This window comes from Anabas testudineus, chromosome 5, assembly GCF_900324465.2.
Source record: "Anabas testudineus chromosome 5, fAnaTes1.2, whole genome shotgun sequence".
Taxonomy (NCBI): Eukaryota; Metazoa; Chordata; class Actinopteri; order Anabantiformes; family Anabantidae; genus Anabas; species Anabas testudineus.
In genome coordinates this window covers 1,246,468-1,265,583 of record NC_046614.1, presented here as the reverse complement: position 1 = coordinate 1,265,583, position 19,116 = coordinate 1,246,468, and the positions used below count along the sequence as shown (strand labels likewise).

Sequence of the window (19,116 nt, the reverse complement as noted above, 5' to 3'; positions counted from 1 at the left end):
ACTGTAGCTGCACTGAACTGGAAACACTACACTATACATGTAGACATCCAGAGGAGTATATTTGCTATTTTTTTGTCTCCAGCAGTCATATTCCACAGCATCACATCATATTGCGATGCAAAGTATTGATCCAAGACACGATCATGTAATGTCCATTGTCCTATTTTCTGTCTGTGAATTCAATATTCATTCAGTGTTAGACAACTTTTTAAGATGAATGGGTTGGATATGAAATCAATAAACAAACATTTAAGAATCATATTAATAAATTGTGTTCTAAATAGTAACTTATTATGTAGCAGCAGTTGCAGTGGCTAGTTGGCCTTATTAACAGGATCTAACTGGCTCAATTTGACAGCTGACATTTTTGTTTGCAACTCCACTGTCACAAAATAACAATATTCAACAATATTGTGTAAGTAAAATGTGACATGAAATGAGAGCATTATTGAGGAAAGAAATTGCAATGAAATCAGACTTCTTTTAAAACAAATGTGTCTGATAAGCAGGTGTTTTTCAGCTAAATACTGTAGCTCTGATAAACCCACTCTATAGCCTGTTCCTTCCTTGCACTTAATGGTAAAGTTGGCAGCTAGCTAATGAAGAAAGTTGAATATTGGAAAAGGAGACAGATATTTTATGCATCTGCACCAATGGCAGCTGTGGCCTCTGGACGTTAATTCACCTCATTCTTATGAACACAATACCTCAGAAGAGCCTTGAGTGAGTGTCTTTAAAATTTGCCTCAAAGGACGAACTGAATGAAATGAAATGAAAAATCTCCCATTCTTGTAAATGTGTCAATACATAAATGCCTTGAGAGAATGTCTTCTCTATTCTACTATTCACACACACTGAAAGATGAACTGATAAGAATATGAGCCTCAGCAGAAAGTGATCTAAACTGCAACTTTAGTGGTTGTTGAAGGCATACGACCGTAAGGTGGTAAACAGCACCACATTTAATCCTGTGGTTATGTTAACACATTAACTGTAGTAGATGGTATTTCTTAGAGCAGACAGTTTGTCTCCACTCACTGTGACTTTGTGTGTGCTTGTCTCTTGGTATAAGCAACCCTTATTAAGCTCAATTAGTCCTTGAAACCACTTTTGCAGCCTTCTGACAGTTTGGAAGTTTCGGGAGTGTGTGTTTAGAGATTGCCATTATGTAAGCAGAGAACCTGCACTCCAGTGATAACAGGAAGCTTATGTGGCATACAGGGGGGGAAATCTCTATGTGGGACTTAACCTCCATGGATGAGAGATTATTACTGGTAGCTCCAGGTCACAAAAGAGCACAACCCATCTGTCCTTGGGCAACATTTACGTTCTGGTTAGATTTGCATTTTACACAGGGTTATCTCATTTCAAGCTACATCACATTGCACCAAAGTGGTGTATAGGATCCAGATGTAAACTCCTGGAAATAAAAGCTGAAATGTTGATCTTTTGTCTTAAATCTATCTTTTAATGTCAAACACAAATGTTTTCAGTCTACAGCAAAGACTGAAAACCAAGGCTACAGTTCAAAGCAACTGGCCTCACTTCTAAAACCTTTGGAGGGGAGTGTATATACTCTAATGGTCAATGTGTGACAGTAAAAGTGAGTAGTAAACATGAAGAATGGATTGACTTCTGACTCATTCTTAAAATCTATAATAAACCATGAACTAGATAGGAAATTGTAAGTATTTTATTTGGTGGAAACAGTTTGGCCTCTCTCTCTCTCTCTCTCTCTCTCTCTCTCTCTCTCTCTCTCTCTCAGAGAATCAGTGTTAAGCACAACTTTATCTTTTAAATGTATTTATCTTGGAAACTGTAATATGCACGAAAATTTGCCTTTCATAACCTAGTGATTTACCTTGCAAGGTCTTCAGCAGACCTCTCCCAGAAGTCTAGAAAGCTCCTGCACCTACAAATGATTTACAATATACAGAAATGCTTCTTCTTTTCTTTTTGTACATGTAAATGGCCCTGATGTTTGGCTTTGTGCACAGGTTGTTTTTTAAGTAACACCACGTAGCATTAGCAAGTGCTCCTCAGCAGATGTGGTGCACCACATGTGTGAGGCATTCAGGTAGAGTACAGAGTAAAGATGAAATTTGCGGAAAGGTTCCAGTGATTGGACAACATTGCAAAAGGGAGCTGTTCTCTTTTACTGTAATGCTCTGTCTTTATGAATCATAAAATAACTGTGCCCTCTTGGTGGGGGTTGGACAAAATGTCAGTGCCTGTTGCTGAGAATCTCTGATCATACTAAACATCATCATCATCCATTCAAGGCTAAATCATTGTTGGTATTCCTCTCTTGGTCTTCTCTCAGGCTAATCAAAGCGATCTCTTTAATGCCCCTTTTATATGAACCTTTAACGAAATTGAAGTTAATGCCTCTTGAATGTCCACCTTAAAGGTTTATGGGTTCATCAAGATCGACTTAAATGCTCCTTAATTCCCAGGTAACAAGTAAAGTGAAGACAGAGCATCTGGGGATCTCTTTTGCACCATTGCTTGTAGAGCTCTGTGTACATGTCACACAGATAAGGAGTATGGATAAAAGTATTAATTCAAAGACAATGAATTTCCATCGACCTTCTTTTTACCTAGTGAACAACAAAGAAGATTTTACTGTGAAAATAGAAAACAATATTTAATTGTAGAATTAATTAAATATTGTTTTCTTTTTCCTATTTTCCTGGCAATAAGTTTGAAAGTTTTGGCATGTTGTGAATGTACAGTAGGACAGGGTCAGTGCTGTCAGCACACTGTGCTGGTCCACAGCAGATAGCAGACCAAAGTCATTCAGAGGCAGCACATTATCTAGTATCCCAGTCAGCATCAGTGCTCACTGGGGGATGGTTCAATGACAAGTGGCTGCTTCTAACATTACTCAGCCAGCTGCAGCAATTAGGCACCAAGATGAGATATATAGGTGGTTTATTTATGGGCAGTCTTTCATTGACCCTGACGGCCATGTTATGATTCTATATCCCCTCTGCTCTCGGTGACTTGTTTTCAAGTTGTAGTTCCTCTGGAACAAAGCCTCGTAGTGTGATGTTGTTATTGTGCTGTAAAATCTCTTAATGAGGAAGCTGGAGTAGATGATTACTTTAAAACTGCAGTTCTTTTAGACAACCTTTTTCAGTTTCTCAGTGTTTTGCTTTTATAAACCTGGAATCCAATTAATGAACCAAGATTGGAAGGCATTAAACGGCACATTGTGTCTGTCTATACTTGTGACTTCTGACCACATTTTATGACCAATTCCTTCAGAAAACCAAGTCAGCCACATACTTTTTCTTGACATTGTAAATCTCATGATCACTTTGTTTCCAAGTTAGAGATTTCAGTGTTACCTCAATTAATCATGTGCTAAATTAACTGCATTGACCTGTAATTTACCTGTTAAAGTGTGACATCATGTATTGTTGGCAGTTACTGGAACTTTAGAGATTTTTACTGGGAAGGTCATTGACGCTAGCACGTTAGGTAACAGAAAGTCATTCTAATCTGCTTCCTCTTGTCTTGCGCTTCCTTCCTCTTTATTTCAGTTCAGCCTCTGTTTTCTTCTAATGTTACACTCAGCCTGGTGCATTCTGATCATGTCTCATCTCCTGCCTCCCTCTCCTCGTCTGCTTCCTTCTCTCGCTCTCCTCTCTACCTGGCACTGAGCTTTGTGTGCTGATTCAGCCCAATGTGATATTGCATATGTGAAAGTTCCCGACTCTGATTTGAAGGCATTAAAATGCTGCAGGCAGTGGACAGAAGTAATCTCTCTTTCTGCCAGATGCAATGCTCAACTCAGCAGGAGTTAGCATGCCGACCGAGCTCCTGACTAAGATACAGTACAACACAATTCATGCTGTTGAAGAAACAAATCATCTTGCATGCACCTCACTAACCTATATTTCTAGAACTTCATGTAATGTACATTTTAAACCACTTCAATGTGCCTCTCTCTTTTTATGTTGCAGGCGACACGCCTCATTGCCCGTAGAAGTCTCAGAGATACCTCTAAACCTAATTGCCCCTCCATGTAGAAGTTACCCCTGTCGCAAATGGAAGTCTGCATCTTTTGGGTAAATCAAAAGGTTTTTTTTATTGAAGTCACCTTTTCTTCATCAGACCACAGCTTTCTAAGACCATTTTCTAACAGTCTATCTCATAAGCATTTCTTTTCTGGTGTTTGCTTCAAGTGTCACATTGGTAAAACATCAATCCTATGATCTTGCCATTCCCCATGCTGATGCTGAGTGTTTCTTTGTTTGCCAGTCTTTTCCTTTTCTCACGAAGACTTCCACTGCCTACTGTGCACAGGCTGGTAGGTGGCCTCCTTATCCTCCAAATCCACTCAGATAGAAAATGAGCAATGCCCATTACAACCACAGATGTGAAATAGATGCGCAGTAGGGGAACAGACTACTTTTGAGGGTAGAGCAGGCAGAACAGACCCCTGTGATTTGATGTCTTCCCATCCTATCTGTCTATTATTCAGCATTACTTGACGAGCAGTGAAATAGTTGAAGGATATCTTAGAGAAGGAGTTGCAAGCTTGGCTGCACTGCTGCAGCTTTGTAGATTATTGTGAGCAATGTGTTTGCATAAAGCATCTTGCAGCAGGTACAGTACAGTAATTCCCTGTCTGACTGTCCATGTAGTCCTCCTCTCTCTGGATGCTTTTCCTTGGAGTTCATTACAGCTGCTCAGCGTGGTCCTGAGAGCTTCTCTGCAAATGAGGAGAGATGGGGAAAGATGAAAACCCTGAGAGCGTTGAGAAGTGGGACATAGGCTTCAAAAGTTTCATGGCAATTTCAAAGGGTTTTTATTCTTGATGCTGCACTTGCTGTATCTATTGAGGATCCCACATTAAGCTTGAGAGTGATTCTAAAGGCAGGTTTGTGTGAGGGGGGGAGAAATGTGACAACCTTACCTTAGCTAGGCTTTTGCCTTTGGGGAAAGACAGTGAAAGTCCTAATGACTTGTGTTTACTCACCAAGTTTATAGATTCTAATTAGCCACGGACATGATGAGAGTACAAAGAATGAGTGTTAAACACTTGTGATTACAGTGAGGTCTTGAGCTGTCCCACTCTATTAGGAAGTATTTGCCAAAGAACATGAAGAACAAGTGTACATCCATTCCAGTTGTCCAGGGACTTGTGTTCTGAATAGTGTTTTGGCTGTTTCAGGCTGGAACTCTGAATAGGATGTAGGTGGGTAATGAATGCAATTATGTTAAAACCCTCAGAGGCATGGAAGAAGTGACACACTGCTGCAGCTAAAATCATGCCGTGAAGCAATATTCTGCTGTACAGCGAAGCACCTTTAGAAACAGATTATTGGGCTTTTATATTTGGCAGATGTAAGATTAAAGATGTCAGCGGCAGGAAGTGTTAACAGTGAGAGATAAGATAGCTCTCTTCCTCTGGACTTTTCTGTGTGTAGGATCACTTTGATCCTGCTCTTCACTAAACATTATTACATTGCTTGGTTCAGTTTTATTAAAGGTTTCATATTCATATTCAAACTGTGAACTCTGAGTGTTACTTTAGTTTTGTCATGGCACAACAGTAAAAGATTTGGACTTCCTTACTGCCCTCTTCCTTATTTTTTATATTGTTTTGCATATTTGTCACACTGACACGATTTAGATAATCAAACAAGTTTTAATATTGATAACCCGATTAAGTACAAAAGGCAGTTTTTAAATAATCATTTCATTTATTAGGGGGAAAAACTGACCGTGTACGAAAAATATGCAAAAAAAAAAGAAACAAAATCAGCAAGGGGGCAAGTACGTTTTCACAGCACTGTTGCACTGTCAATGTAGATTGATTGAAATAAGCAAGAGAGCCATGAGACAGAACCATAACAGAATAGGTGAGGACCATTAGAAAACAAAACGGCTGAAAATTTCTAAGATGCATCGTAGACAAGTGGGAACTGACTAGTTGGTGACAATTCTCAGTGGGCTGTTACTAGAAGCAACAGTTTGTTCATTGTTAATATAGAAATATGAATTTGTGCAGCTTAAATGTCTTTGATTGCTCCTGAGTAGCTTATACATAGTACTTTATAGGACTATTAAGTTGATCTAGGTTTATTAGCAAAATATGTGTAGAAAGACACGATGAAAGTGAAATGTTAAGCTAAAGTTAAAAAGACGAAACAAGACATTAACTCATTCAGATTGGTTTCTAAGTCATCAAGTAACGATAAATGCAAAAACTGCAAGTCTGGAATTTCTTAAATCGCCATTCAAGGGTCTTCTTTGTAAGAATTTACAGTGATGTATCACTATTTTAACCAGGCCATACCAGAACAAAATTGAATTTGCATAAAATCCATTCAGTCACTGGATATAGAAGCATAGACAGATTGTAACGTGTCCCTGGGCAAGGAGGCAAAGTACTTGTTTTATATTTCTCCTGGATGATTTGAGGGGGTTTTAGGGTCAGATTTTGTGTTATCTTACACTTAACACTTTTTAATCCCTCCCACCAAACCACAACCTCCAACTTCTTCACATTGTTCAAGTCATTCAATTAGAAGAAGAAGAAGAAACGCTTTTATTTGTCATATGTTACAGACAAAATTGGTCCTCTGCATTTAACCCATCCCCTGGGGGGAGCAGTGGGCAGCTACATACAGTGCCCGGGGAGCTAGTGTGGAGTGTTTCGCTCAAGGACACACCTGGTGTCTGTGACGGGGTTTGAACCCCGAACCTTCTGCATTCAAAGCAGATGATCTACCCACTGAGCCACCAGGCCACCATTAGTTCATCTCATTGGTTTCGTGCAAAGACAAAGCCAGTAAGGTTTATTCAGAGACGATGGCTGTGTTGTCAGTGTTGACAAAAAAGAGAAATATGGCTTTACTAGGGGAAAAGAGACAGCAAGAAGCTGGTTAGTGTAGTGGTAACCTCGCCACCTTTCATGTGGGAGACTGGGGTTCAAATCCCAGCTTTGTCCTGCCTTCGGTAGGCGTCTGTTGGCAAGATCTCCTCATGCTTACCCTGCCTACCCTTGTTAGTTGCTTTGGATAAAAGTGTCTGCTAATTGACTAATGGTAAATGTAAAAAATATGTAGCTGCACATCTGTTCTCCAACAACAATTAGTTTTATGTCACAGTAGCATGTACACTGATCAGTCACAACACTTGTTTTTACGCACATGCACAATTGCTCACTCAACATTCATTTGACAGAAGTCATGCAGGAAATTGGATGGTCAAACTGTAAATCAGCCTGATTTTAAAATCAATTGGAAGTGACTGAATCAGGTCTAAAATTGGGCTGAATCCATGCAGTCTGTCCAGCATTATTTAAGTTGTTCTGTGTTGTGTTTCTAGGATATTTTGCAGGTGAAGGCCGGGGCTCCTTGACCAGTTATAAGATGTGTGATCAATTGTATAACAATGAACTGATCTGGTTACTGAATTGAATTGTACCATGTCAATAATAGAGCTACTCACTGCGGTGTATGTATTTAAATGTGTCCATGGTGATGGACATTATTTAGCTACTGAGTTGACCCATTTCTAAAAGTGTATACTCAACTGCTGTTTCCAACTATTAATATAACTCATTTCTACTGAGAAACATAATGCTCTTTCACAGCATCTATCTTTTGGAAATATATCCATTCATTATCATTTGGTTGTGTAAAGTGGTTGGAACGATCAGCTCTATCTAGGTGCTTGTGGTTTTGATGTTATAGTGCAGGTGGGCTTCCCCTCAGTAATGTGGTCCTCCAGTCTTTGTCTCACAAAGTCACACCTTGCAGAAAACAGCCTTTGTCCACAAAAAATTCATATAGTCTGCTTTCTAATCTGGCGTTCTTTTAAAATTGTTTCTCATTAAATCTCAGTGAGGGTAAGTGCACTTTCAGCATATAGTGTTAATGTGATTGTCTTTAGCCTTTGCATTTGTTGATACGGTCTCTGCCCAGCGGTGTGAGGTTACTTCCCTTTTGCATTCCACTGGATGGTGTGAATCACAAAGCAGGTGATCTGTAAATGGATTTTGCGCAAATCTCAATTGCAAGTTCTTCTTCTTTTCTACCTGAACACTCAAGGAATACCAGCTTCTTTTTATGAAAGCAGATGTGACTGTCTTCCTCTCAAGGGTTTGATAATGATATGATAATATACTTTATTGATCTCCCTGGGGAAATTGTTGTGTCATCCTTGTACTCGTGAACCAGTGGCAGTGTCATGTTACTCCTTGTATTTGAAATATGTAGCCTTTAAGCACTGATTCAACAAAGAGCACACCTGGTGTGGGTTAAGTTTCTTTCTGTTTTGTCCTGAGAGCTCTTGCACTGTTGGCACTTCAGATGACTTCAGGGCAGGTTCCTATTAGCTTTCACGTATAACTGTATTTGTGTTGCTTTTATAAGCAGCGTATATTCTCGGACATACATTCATTCATCACATGTTTTCCTGAAATTGATGAGGTTGATGAAGTTCACTCAACTCATTTAATTTAAGTGTATAACTTTTAGAATGCATTTTTTCCCCCAAAAAAAACACTAAAAACTTGTAATGTGTGTTTAATACACGTTGTGCAAATATCAGGTCATGGTGTTTTTTGTGAATCAGTGTTGGTGTTGAATTTAGTCCATGCCCCCAAATTCATCACTCAGTGGGAACTGTTTAATATGATGTTGTGTATGCACTATGTACTACAGTATGTTGCTCCAACAGGAGCAAGTTCATCATGTTAACTGCAGATCTATCCGCTTGTTAAGTGTGACATTATGTGTGACATCCAGGTCCAACTCCCTCAGACCTGTAACCATGGATGTGCAATCCCTTTCACACAGTCACATCCTTTTTCAGTGACTCATCATAGAGAGTGAAAAAAATAAAAGTCTTTTGACTTAAATTGGAAGTGTAGCCATTTTGCCTGGCAGTATAACTAAGGACAGAGTCTAGGATTTATGAGGCTCAGGTGTTGGGAGGACGCTACCCACTGTCAACAGCTAAATATAATCTGTCCTATTCATGGTGAAATATTTCTTTTAAACTGTACTATTATAACTATGTAACAATGTATATAGGCATTTTTAAACGTGCCTTTGTGTGTGGAGTGTCTGCATGGGCTCTCTCTGGGTGCTCCAGCTTTCTCCCACAAACCAAAGACATTCCTGTTAGGTTAATTGGTCACTGTAAATTGCCAGTAGGTGTGAGTGTGAATGTTTGTCTGTTTCTACATGTTGGCCCTGTGATAGACTGGTGGCTTGTCCAGGGTGTACCCCGCCTCTCACGCTGGGATTGGCTCAAGCACAATTGCAACCCTTGAAAGGACAATTGGTTAGAATAATGGATTGATGGATGGATGGATTTGTACCAATGACAGGACTAAAGCTGGTTGTTATACTAGGCTAATGTTAACTGACATCTATTGGTTTGATGACAAACATGATGGGCTAGCTGTTTTGCCATTAGGAAAATGCATTATACAGTATACCCTGGAGTTACAGCTTTGTTTTCGCATTTCTATGCATGTAACACATCACCTTAGTAATTACACTATTTCTAATAAAAAAGAGAAATAGCCGGCTAGCGTTCACTGGCTCTCACTGGAATTTGTTTGCTGGCATAGTAAAAAATATTCCAATATTTACCAGTTGCTGTTTGTATTGTATCCAGTGTTTATATGTCTAACTTGTCCGTAATAGTTACTGTAACCGTTTTGGCCTGGCCCCAGGCCAGCTTTGGATTTTCCCCAGTTCTCCCTCTCCCTCTGGACTCCACCCACCAGCAACTTCTCTACCTGCTCTCCCAGTCACTAATTGCACATTGACTCCACCTGTGTCACCCTCTCCCTATAAAAACTCTCCTCAGTCCGCTCACCTCTGTCAGATCGTTACCTGCCTGCCACTGCCGCCGCCACCGCCACCACTACGGGCCTGCTACTAACCGTCATTCACCAGCCTGCTCTCAGCCTGCTACCAACCTGCCTGCTATCGGCCCTGCTCCTAGCCTTCCTCCTCAGCCCTGTTTTCTTTCCCCCCTGGATCTTCTGGATTTTGCTTCTCTGAACTTTTGGACACTAGTTACCTGTTTTTGTGAGTTGTCTGCCTGCCATTGAGCAGTGGTTTTCTTTTGTACTTTGGTTTCTTGTTTGTACTTCGTTCCCCACAATTTTGGTAGTTTTATGTTGTTTGTCCTCGTGTTTTTGCCTGTTGTTGTAGTGTCCTTGGACACCCCCCCTTAGTTCCCTGTTTATGTGTGTTAACATTGTTTAATATGCAGAGTGTTGGGCGTCCTTTTCGATTATTGTGCCAGTTAAATTTCGTTTTGGAAAACTTTGCGTCTCTTTCAGGCTATTCAGTGTGGAGTAAGTTATTTGAAAAACTCACAACTAGAAGCTTTGAAAGTCAAGGTGAAAAAAGTTCGTAGTTTTTAGTTCCATGGTTGAGGTTTTTAGTGTTTTTTTTTTTTTTTACCTCGTCTTTCAAGGCTTTTTTTGTGCATCTTTTTTACCTGACAAGTCAGAAGTTTCTTAATTCCGTTCATGGACTGCCTGATGCAACTAAATATTAATTTTATTAATTATTCACGTTGGTATTATTTCGTGCTGAGATTCATAGTGAGTGGCTGGTTGACATATGGTTGTGTCTTTGTCTCAGAAGAGGGAGGGGAGTGGCAGAGTGTATGTGTGTGATCAGCATGCAGACCGTGTCTGGGCAAAGTTAGCCTCACACCACTCAGTCGACTGTGCCTTCATTTCATCTTGGCAGACTTTGAAGTCTTCTGGCTCACTCATGTCCCTTCCCAAATCAGAGCCCTACATCATTACACTTGTCAGTAGCTTATGTTTCCATTCTGTACTTTCTCTATCTCAGTGGCACCAACAGTTGTCATCCACGTATTAAAAAAAAAGAAAACTTGTCATTCGCGGCCTGCTCTGAGACGGTATTGGTTGGAACAGTGTGATTAGGATGTAGTCGCCCCTGCGCCCACAGCACCTGATTATGAAGCAGAGAAGTTTCCTTTCTCTCTTGGAAGCAACTATTGTTTTGTTTGTAATTAAAATTATGTTCAATTTTCTGCATGAGCTGAAAAAAAAAAAAGTTGCGGATTGTCCCTTGCATCTGTGTGATTGTTTGGGATCGTGACGCAGCATTCGGCAGTTGCTGGATGGGCTTTAAAAATAACCACAATGCCTGTCATTGGAGCTGGGGGAATATTTATAGATTTCCATGAATACTCTGTCCCACTTAGGTTCAATTGAACACAAGCAGGCATCTGTACTAAATAACATTAACAAAAATAACTTCTCTTTCACCCTTTCATGAAAAGAGAGAGAGAGCATCTTGAGCACTGTTTATTGCTAATTACCTCGTGTATTATTTTCTTGTTTCTCCATACAGTTTCATTAGATTTGTTTTGTAGCACTGTTTTTCTAATCGGAGCTGATTGAAAATGACAATTAAACAACTTAAACAAAGGGGCAGTCCACTGACTTCACATCTCAAAGCTGGTTTGCCACCCAGTATGAGGAAATACATCATGTCTGCTGTGGCTCTGGGGGTGCTTTCTAAAGCTGGAGGCAACACATGCTTTTTCTTGGTGTCTAATGTTTGTGACCATAACATTTCAAATTTAAAACCTGTGGTGCAGATGGTGTGCAAGAGTTGACAAAATAATAGTTTTGGTAAAACCTGCATTGGTAATCAGTCAAGTAGATTTCTATGCAACTAAACTGTATTTGTGCACTAACTGTAACTTCGTCATGATTATCTGAAGCGTGGTGCAGAATGTGCTGGCGTGTAGTGTGACAATTGTACGCTTTGTACACCCACCATCCATGCAAGCCACCTCCTTCTGACTATATTTTTATTTATAAAATAATGTAAAACGATTGTTTTATTGGAACATACAGGGATTCAGCTAATGACAACAATCCCTCCAAAATCATAATCACACTTTAGTTACACAGGAACACAACCTTTAGGAGACAGTTGGCAGTGCAGATGTACAGTGGGTTTCAATGTATGTGGCCACTTACCAGGCAGAGAGTGTCTAATGAACAGGGTTCAATGCAGTGATGCATTATTTAGTAAAGTGTTCTGATTACATTTACATAATCTGATTACATTTTTCATTAGTGAATAGTGTAGGCTATTATCCTTTAAGAAATTCTTCTTCTTCTGAGTGGCTGTGAGCCCCAAGTTTTTACCTCTGTGGAGATGAGGGTCATGAGGTCACATGTGGATTGTTGTCTCGACTGTTTTTTATGTGTGTAGCTTTTGAAACTCAAACAGTCAGACTGTAGTATACAGCACGTCCTTCCAAATTACCACTGTCACATCTGATTAGTTGGAATGGGGTCCCTCACTCAAAACCCTTTGGAAGCAAATATCTCAGAGCTGCTGCCTGACTGTTCTGCATGCCTGTGTCGCAGGAGGCTGTAACAGCTCCTCTCCACACTGAGATAAGTTATGAAGCATTTTTCTATTTAACAACAAACAAACAAACAGTTTATTTACTGTAGCTTTGAGTTAGTGACAAAGGTGGATTCCACTAAATATTTGTGTTTTGTTCTCCACACAAATGTGACGTGTGTTTCTAAAGGGCTTTAAATTACATCTCCATGTTTGATGCTTCACGTTGGATCATTCTTTCTAAAAAGCCTTTGCTAATTTCCAGCAGGACAACCTTTGCCGCCTTTTCCCTCAGTCATGCTTCATCAAAATACATGAAAATGAACAAGTCTTATATTTTTTAAATGGTTGTCATTGTTGATCAATGAAAGAATTCTTTGCTCTCAGCCAGAGGTGTCAATTAGTGTGCGATGGATCCTAGCATTCAGGCCTGTCCCTGCCAAAAAACCACACAGTGAGGAGAGACAGCTGCATGCTCAGCCGAACCCTGATCAAAACCCACCACTGGTCTCAAGCTGTTTCACCCTCCACAGCACACTGTTAAGGTACTGGGACATTTCCTCGTGTCACCTTGCATTTATTTGATTTTGAACAACATTATTTTTATTATGTATCAAATCACTTTAATTCTTGTTTCTTTTCAATAAAACATAGAGGATGTAGTTGCATAATAGATAATTGCTCTGTTGCAGCTGCATCATCATTATCTCCCCACTCGCTTTCTCACTAGAACAGAAAAAAAACAGGCTGCTTTGTTTTGGGCTCTTAAAGTAAGAGAAACTAATGAGCGTCCTTGATTTCCACTAATGAGTTTGTTTGTATTATCTCAATTATTGGCTGCTCGTCTGCTAATTTCCTCCACGTCTCCCAAAACTGGAGCCTTCTGCCTGTATTTAAGCTAGCTAAGACTAGAGCTCCTTCCCCTGGGCCGAAAGCGCCAGTGATGAGAGGCAGGCAGCAGGGAAAGAGTGCTAATTCATCACTGTTAAAGGCTGGTAATAGGGCTGCGCCAGTGACCGGGGCTATCACAGGCCTGCCGTCTCCACAAGGCAGTTAATTAACTTTCCATCAGCTGTGAGAGGATGCGTAGGTTTGTGTGAGCTCGGCCGACATTCCTCAATGCAGCCTGCGGAGCGTGGATATGTGAGGTCCAGTCCTCAGCTCTGCTGGGAGGCTGGGCTCACCAGCAGGAACCGCACTGGGAGTTTGTGGAGGACATATTGCCGCTCTGTTGGTTTAAAGCTGGATCCACACAGACAAATGCCAAGGTTATTTACATAGTTGTTCCTTCAGCTTCCCCATGTGCCTACGACCGGGGCTGTAAAATATTTAGTTGTGCACAGAGTGAAAGTGCTTTGCTTCTCTTTGTCTCGCAACCAAACTCCACAGGACTGCATTAGAATTCTAGCACGTAGCTTCAGATGCAGCTGTGAACACGTACATACTGTTGGTCTTGTTGGTCTGTGAGCTTGCCAGTTTGACTGCCTACTATAAGCAATAAAAGTGTGAGTACTGCAAATGTCAGTGTCACTGACCATCTGCACGTCCCCTTAGGTGGTATTTACATTAACCATTTGCTGCCTATTAAGTTGGCAGACAGGACTTATCATGGACAACCCTATATTAAGGTGATGTTCGGTCTGAGAGTGTTTGTTTCCCCACAAATAACCCTCCTGTCTATAAAGTTACTGTATGTGCTCTATAAATCATTATCATTGTGATCATCTTATTTCAGTTAATCCCACTGAGCATCAGTTCCCCCAGCCTCTCTTCCTCCTCTCTCTCTCTCTCTCTCTTTCTCTGTGTGATGTGCAGAAGTCAATCGATCATGAATTTGAGTCGGCCAGATACTTTTTTTGTGTGCTCCTCTCGGGAGTTCTCCACATTGAAATAGGCTTTCCGCTGAGGAATGTGAGGGTGTTTGCAGAGTGAGCTGCACTGCTGGCCGACAGCAGCAGCAGCAGCGACATTGATCCCCCTGCATTCTCTTCATTAGCCCCAAGCAGATGACACAGAAACTGCTCCACATCAAAAGAGCCACATGAAATCAAACGCTCCAGTGTGTTCCTTTCTAGACTTTTACTTATTTAACCACCCAGCTGGTGTTAGTGACACAATGTGTTCACCACCCACATTGAATTAGCTGTTGCCTAGTCATGTTTGATCTCATTCAAATGAGTACACTAGTTAAAAGTAGTGATTTAGTACCGTTCTGTTGTTACATCCAAAGCAGATCATAAAAAAAAGAACTAACCGAGGGGATGATTTAGTGTGTTCACTTTGTTGTGAACTTTTATCTTAATTTGTGCTTTTGTTTTTTTACATGGGTTCATTTTCTCTTGGCATCTGATGAAAACACTGATTTTGTTTTACAATTTTTTGTAACTGGAGCAGTTTAAACACTTCAAATGACATCTCATACCCACAGTATATGGTGTAAAGACAAAGAGGTGATAATTTATCCTTAGTGTTTAACAAGCCCACTGAGAATTATTGTTTAATAAAGTTGCAAAAATGCAATCCTTTTCACTTACAATACTAGCCATGCTGGTCACCATCCAAATTGGCTGGTGTTCATGTTATATTTGATCTTCTCTCACTGTATTTATGTGTTCTTGAGTTTTTCTTGGCAGTGGCTATAGTTAATGTGGATCTACAGCATCATTTCAAGGTCCAGCATTTTCATATTTTTCTCTTGCTGTCTGGAAGCAGTTTGTAATTTGAGATTAGGGACCATCTGGGAGGGTAGAGGGTGAAATCTAATCCCAGCATATTCACTTACTCGGTTTCAGCACAGCTTTTGGAACAGAACAACATATTGGATTTTCCTGCAGGCGCTGTGTGTTATTTTCTCTGCTGCTGGGAGACGGCCAGGGATTGTCCACGAGAACTCCAATGGTGGCGTTTGCTGTTGTCGAATGCGGTTGGCATTGACAGCAGAGCCCCATCATTCTTCTCTAAATGCAGTATGTCAAATTTATAACCTACAGCAGCTTGCAGTGAGCTGATGGTCAGCTTGATTTATGGATATACATTTAATGACCCCCATCTTTGAACAGTCTATTAAAGCTCAGAACAATATTGTTCTATATAAAAGCTGCACCCCAGCACGCTCTTCCCATGCTATTGATTTTCTACAGACCAAATGAGGCTGAACTATGTCATTTTTTGAACTAATGAAAGTGAATGAGGATGTTACCATATTTGGAGCAAAACTAGTACCATGAATGTAGAACAGTGAAGCAAGGAAGTTATTTGTTGTTTCTGTGGTGGCACCTGCTTGTAACCAATGACTGGTGCCAACTCCAGCAGTTTCAATTCAAGACATTCATTAAGGTACGTCATGTCGCATTTCATCGTCAACAAATCATTACTATGTTAATTTGGACTCATTAGTTTAATTATTGTAAACAAACAAGGCTATTACCAAGAACTGTGCTTTTGTGACACTGGGGTGGGGTTTTATTTGTTGGACTGCTTTTTTTTCCCCAGGAACTGATCAAGTTCTTTTTTTTTACTGTATAGTTTCAGCTTCAAATGAGTTAACCCTCTCTAGTATTAGGTGTGATTAGATTAGATATTAACAGCCAGAGAGGGAACTACTTTGTTTGCCCATGCACTAAAACGGAGACCCAACACAGAAAGCTTGTAGGATAACACATTATAAAACGTACAGTTTTTCTGCAGAAATGCACACAGAAGCACTCACTTCAGAAATCAATAGAGACTTTAAAGATTCTGTAAGTGTGTGATGGCTGCAGATATTTCCCTGGAAACAATTCTACATACAGCTTACATTTACATGAAACTTTATGTCCCTGTCATTAGCATACAACTTTACACTTGTGTTGACCAGCTGAACTGCTGAGAATTGGTGCTGCTGCTGCTTTTGCAAAGGTCAATAATTAGCACCTTTATTTCATTAATATTAAGGTCACAACAGCTGACAGCTCTGTCCACCTCTTCTCTGTAGGTCGACTTTTTGCCATTAAGAATGTCTCAAGATGACATGACACTGTGACTACAATCACCTATGTATAGGGTGAATGAAATGTGTAACACATTTTCCTGGAGAGCTCCTGGATTAGAAAAATGCACGTCTATTATCCAAACAACTGTAAAGCTGTGAAAGTGCACCACCAGAATATTGGATTTTTCTGTATTCAGTCTACTTAAAAAATCAAAGAATAGGGAGTAGGGAGCTAATATTTAATGGTATCTGAGTAGACTGTTCCACATGTTCTTTGCAGAACTGTTGTTCACAAAAGATGGCCCATAATCTCACTGTCTAGCTATTGATTGCCTTAATGGTGTTTTGAAGTGATTTCTGTTTGTGTGTGCGTGTGTGTGTGTTCCTGAGTGGGGATGTATGTGGGGAGGTGTGCGGGTATGTGGCAACGGATATGGGAAAAATATTTGTTTCAAGATGGTTATTAGTTCTTATTACAATAACCGCAGGGCACTTCAGTCTCTACAAAGAATACACATTATTTAATTGGGAAAGTTGCTGGGTATTTTGCTTATGTGTAATTGTGGACCCGTGCACCACTAGGGTGCTGAGCTGGGAGCTTTCTCTTTTCACTTGTACTACTCAGAGAGCAAAAAACGTATTATTATATTTGATATTGGTATTAGCATAGCCTTTACTTTGTCGTTAAGATAGCTATAATATCATGTAGAAATGCTTGAGGACACTGTTGAATATGGTGGAATTAGTATTGCCCGTGTATGAAATAGAGTCTGAGTACCAGAAATCGAGACTTCCCCCCTTATACTTTCCGCCTGAGGCAGGGCAAAGCTGTGTTTATTAGATGCTGAGTTGAGCTGGAGCCTGTCCAGTAACTTTCTACATCACACATACGGTCATTGAGCATTGTGTTTTATAATGAAAAATATCAGATTTTGGTAAAACAGTTTATCATTTTACATTACATCACATCATTTTCAAAGATGTAGTTTATGATGCTGTTGAGTTGTATTGTGCTGACATCCCATCCATTTTCTTAAACACTCAAAGGAAGTGCTGGAGCCTGTCCCAGCTGTCATCGGGCAAGGCTAGGACAGGTCAGCAGTCTATTACAGGGCTGACATATAGAGGTATGTCTCCATGAAGAACGAAGAATTATATAAGTTGAGGTATCTTACTGAGATCGATTTGAGACACCTGTCAGTTTAACACACCTACTGTATACAAGAATCTGTAAGGTAGTTTTTACACTAGCTGCAGATTAATGCAATTGTGAATGTGAAGGATATAGGCTACTTGATGAACACCACAATTTATTCCTACTTCACTGTTGTCTGGAGTGTCTGCTTATTTAATAGAAGATGCCTGAGGTAGGAGCAGGTGTTGTGGAGGACTAGTATTTGTGCAAATAAAAGCTTGCTTGTTGCCCCTGCAGCAGCCAAAGGAAACAGCAGACACTGAGGTAAATCGAGGTGGATATGTTCATTACTTAATCCACTGTTAATAGTATTACCGATGCTGCTCTGCTGTTTGCCCTTTGTGTCTAAAGGTCAGCCGCCACCTACTAATACACTTTTGCACGTTTTGCTTGGCTGGGCACGATATCGAAGCCGCCTGAACGCCAAGCCCCTCCCTGCTGCACTTGTACTGTGGCGACGTAGACCTTGATGGTATCCGTGCTGCTGCTGTGTTCTGCTTTGTGTCAAAAGTAATTAGCGATGGATTGTTTATCAGGAGGAGGGAAGGGTGTTCCTGAAACATCTTGACTTTCAACTACGCCCCCCCAATGCACAAACATGCTGATGGAAAACTCCGGGGTTCAGTACAAGCCTACCCCTAATGACAAGGGCGTGTGTTACAGTGTGAAGGGCTGTTATGTTCTGAAACTGGAGCAATTTAACACATCATGGCACTTTGTGATTTAAAGAAAAGCTGCCATTTTATCCTCCCTCTGAACAAGATTCTGTATATGAGGTCTGACGTTAGCTCTGTTTAGACTTTTGTCAAAGCCTCACACCTTCTGTACTGCGTCCTTCTGTTTGTCTTTCCAGCTGTCACTGCCATTTCAGCGTCCCCGAATCTAACATGGCTCCTTGTGTGTTACATAAGCATTAAGCAACACAGGTGAAAAAGAACATTTAGTATTTGTTAATGGTTTTGGAAAACTTTATGCCAGCCTTAGTGGTTCTGTTGCAGAGTACAACCTCACACCAGATGATGAAAGAGATAATTTCCTTGCAAAGCTAAACCCTGGCTCTTTTAGGGATTTACTCGTGACGTTGTACAGTAGCAAATCTATTTTTCTTCATGTTATGTAACTTTCTAGATCTGGAAGAATGCCATTAGTCTGCTCTCTTTTGCTTACTCACCATGCGTGGTTATTGCCGCTCAACTCGACAGCTGGAAGGGGAAGGGGAAGACTCTTGCACAGGACAGCCCCCTGTCCCTTCACCCTCAGGAGAGCCAGTGGGTTAAAGAACAGTATGTCTTATTTTTCCATGTGCACTAGTGAATGATGGGAGACAAAAAACAGCTGGCAAGTCACTGAGAGGCAGCCAACACATCTCTCATTGTCAAGCACATTGAACCTCATGCCTAACTAACCTTCAGGACAGTGGACGCCACCCCTTGGCACCCGAGAGATAAGTCCAGATTGAAAAAATTTGCACAGTCCCAGCTAAGAATTACCATTCAGAGGATTGCTTCGAATGGCCTCCACACAACAGTCTGGAGAAAACAAATGAAAGTATTATTATA

General features: G+C 40.5%; 1 protein-coding gene across 2 annotated transcripts in view; it reads left to right on the top strand.

The window, feature by feature from the left end:
- iqsec1b (IQ motif and Sec7 domain ArfGEF 1b) overlaps positions 1-19,116 on the top strand; it is a 153,189-nt gene that overhangs the window by 42,711 nt on the left and 91,362 nt on the right. For both annotated transcript variants that reach the window (XM_026344577.1, XM_026344579.1), the window contains exon 3: positions 3,972-4,076. In XM_026344577.1, the coding sequence (XP_026200362.1) occupies positions 3,972-4,076 (105 nt within the window). The remainder of the gene's footprint in view (positions 1-3,971; positions 4,077-19,116) is intronic.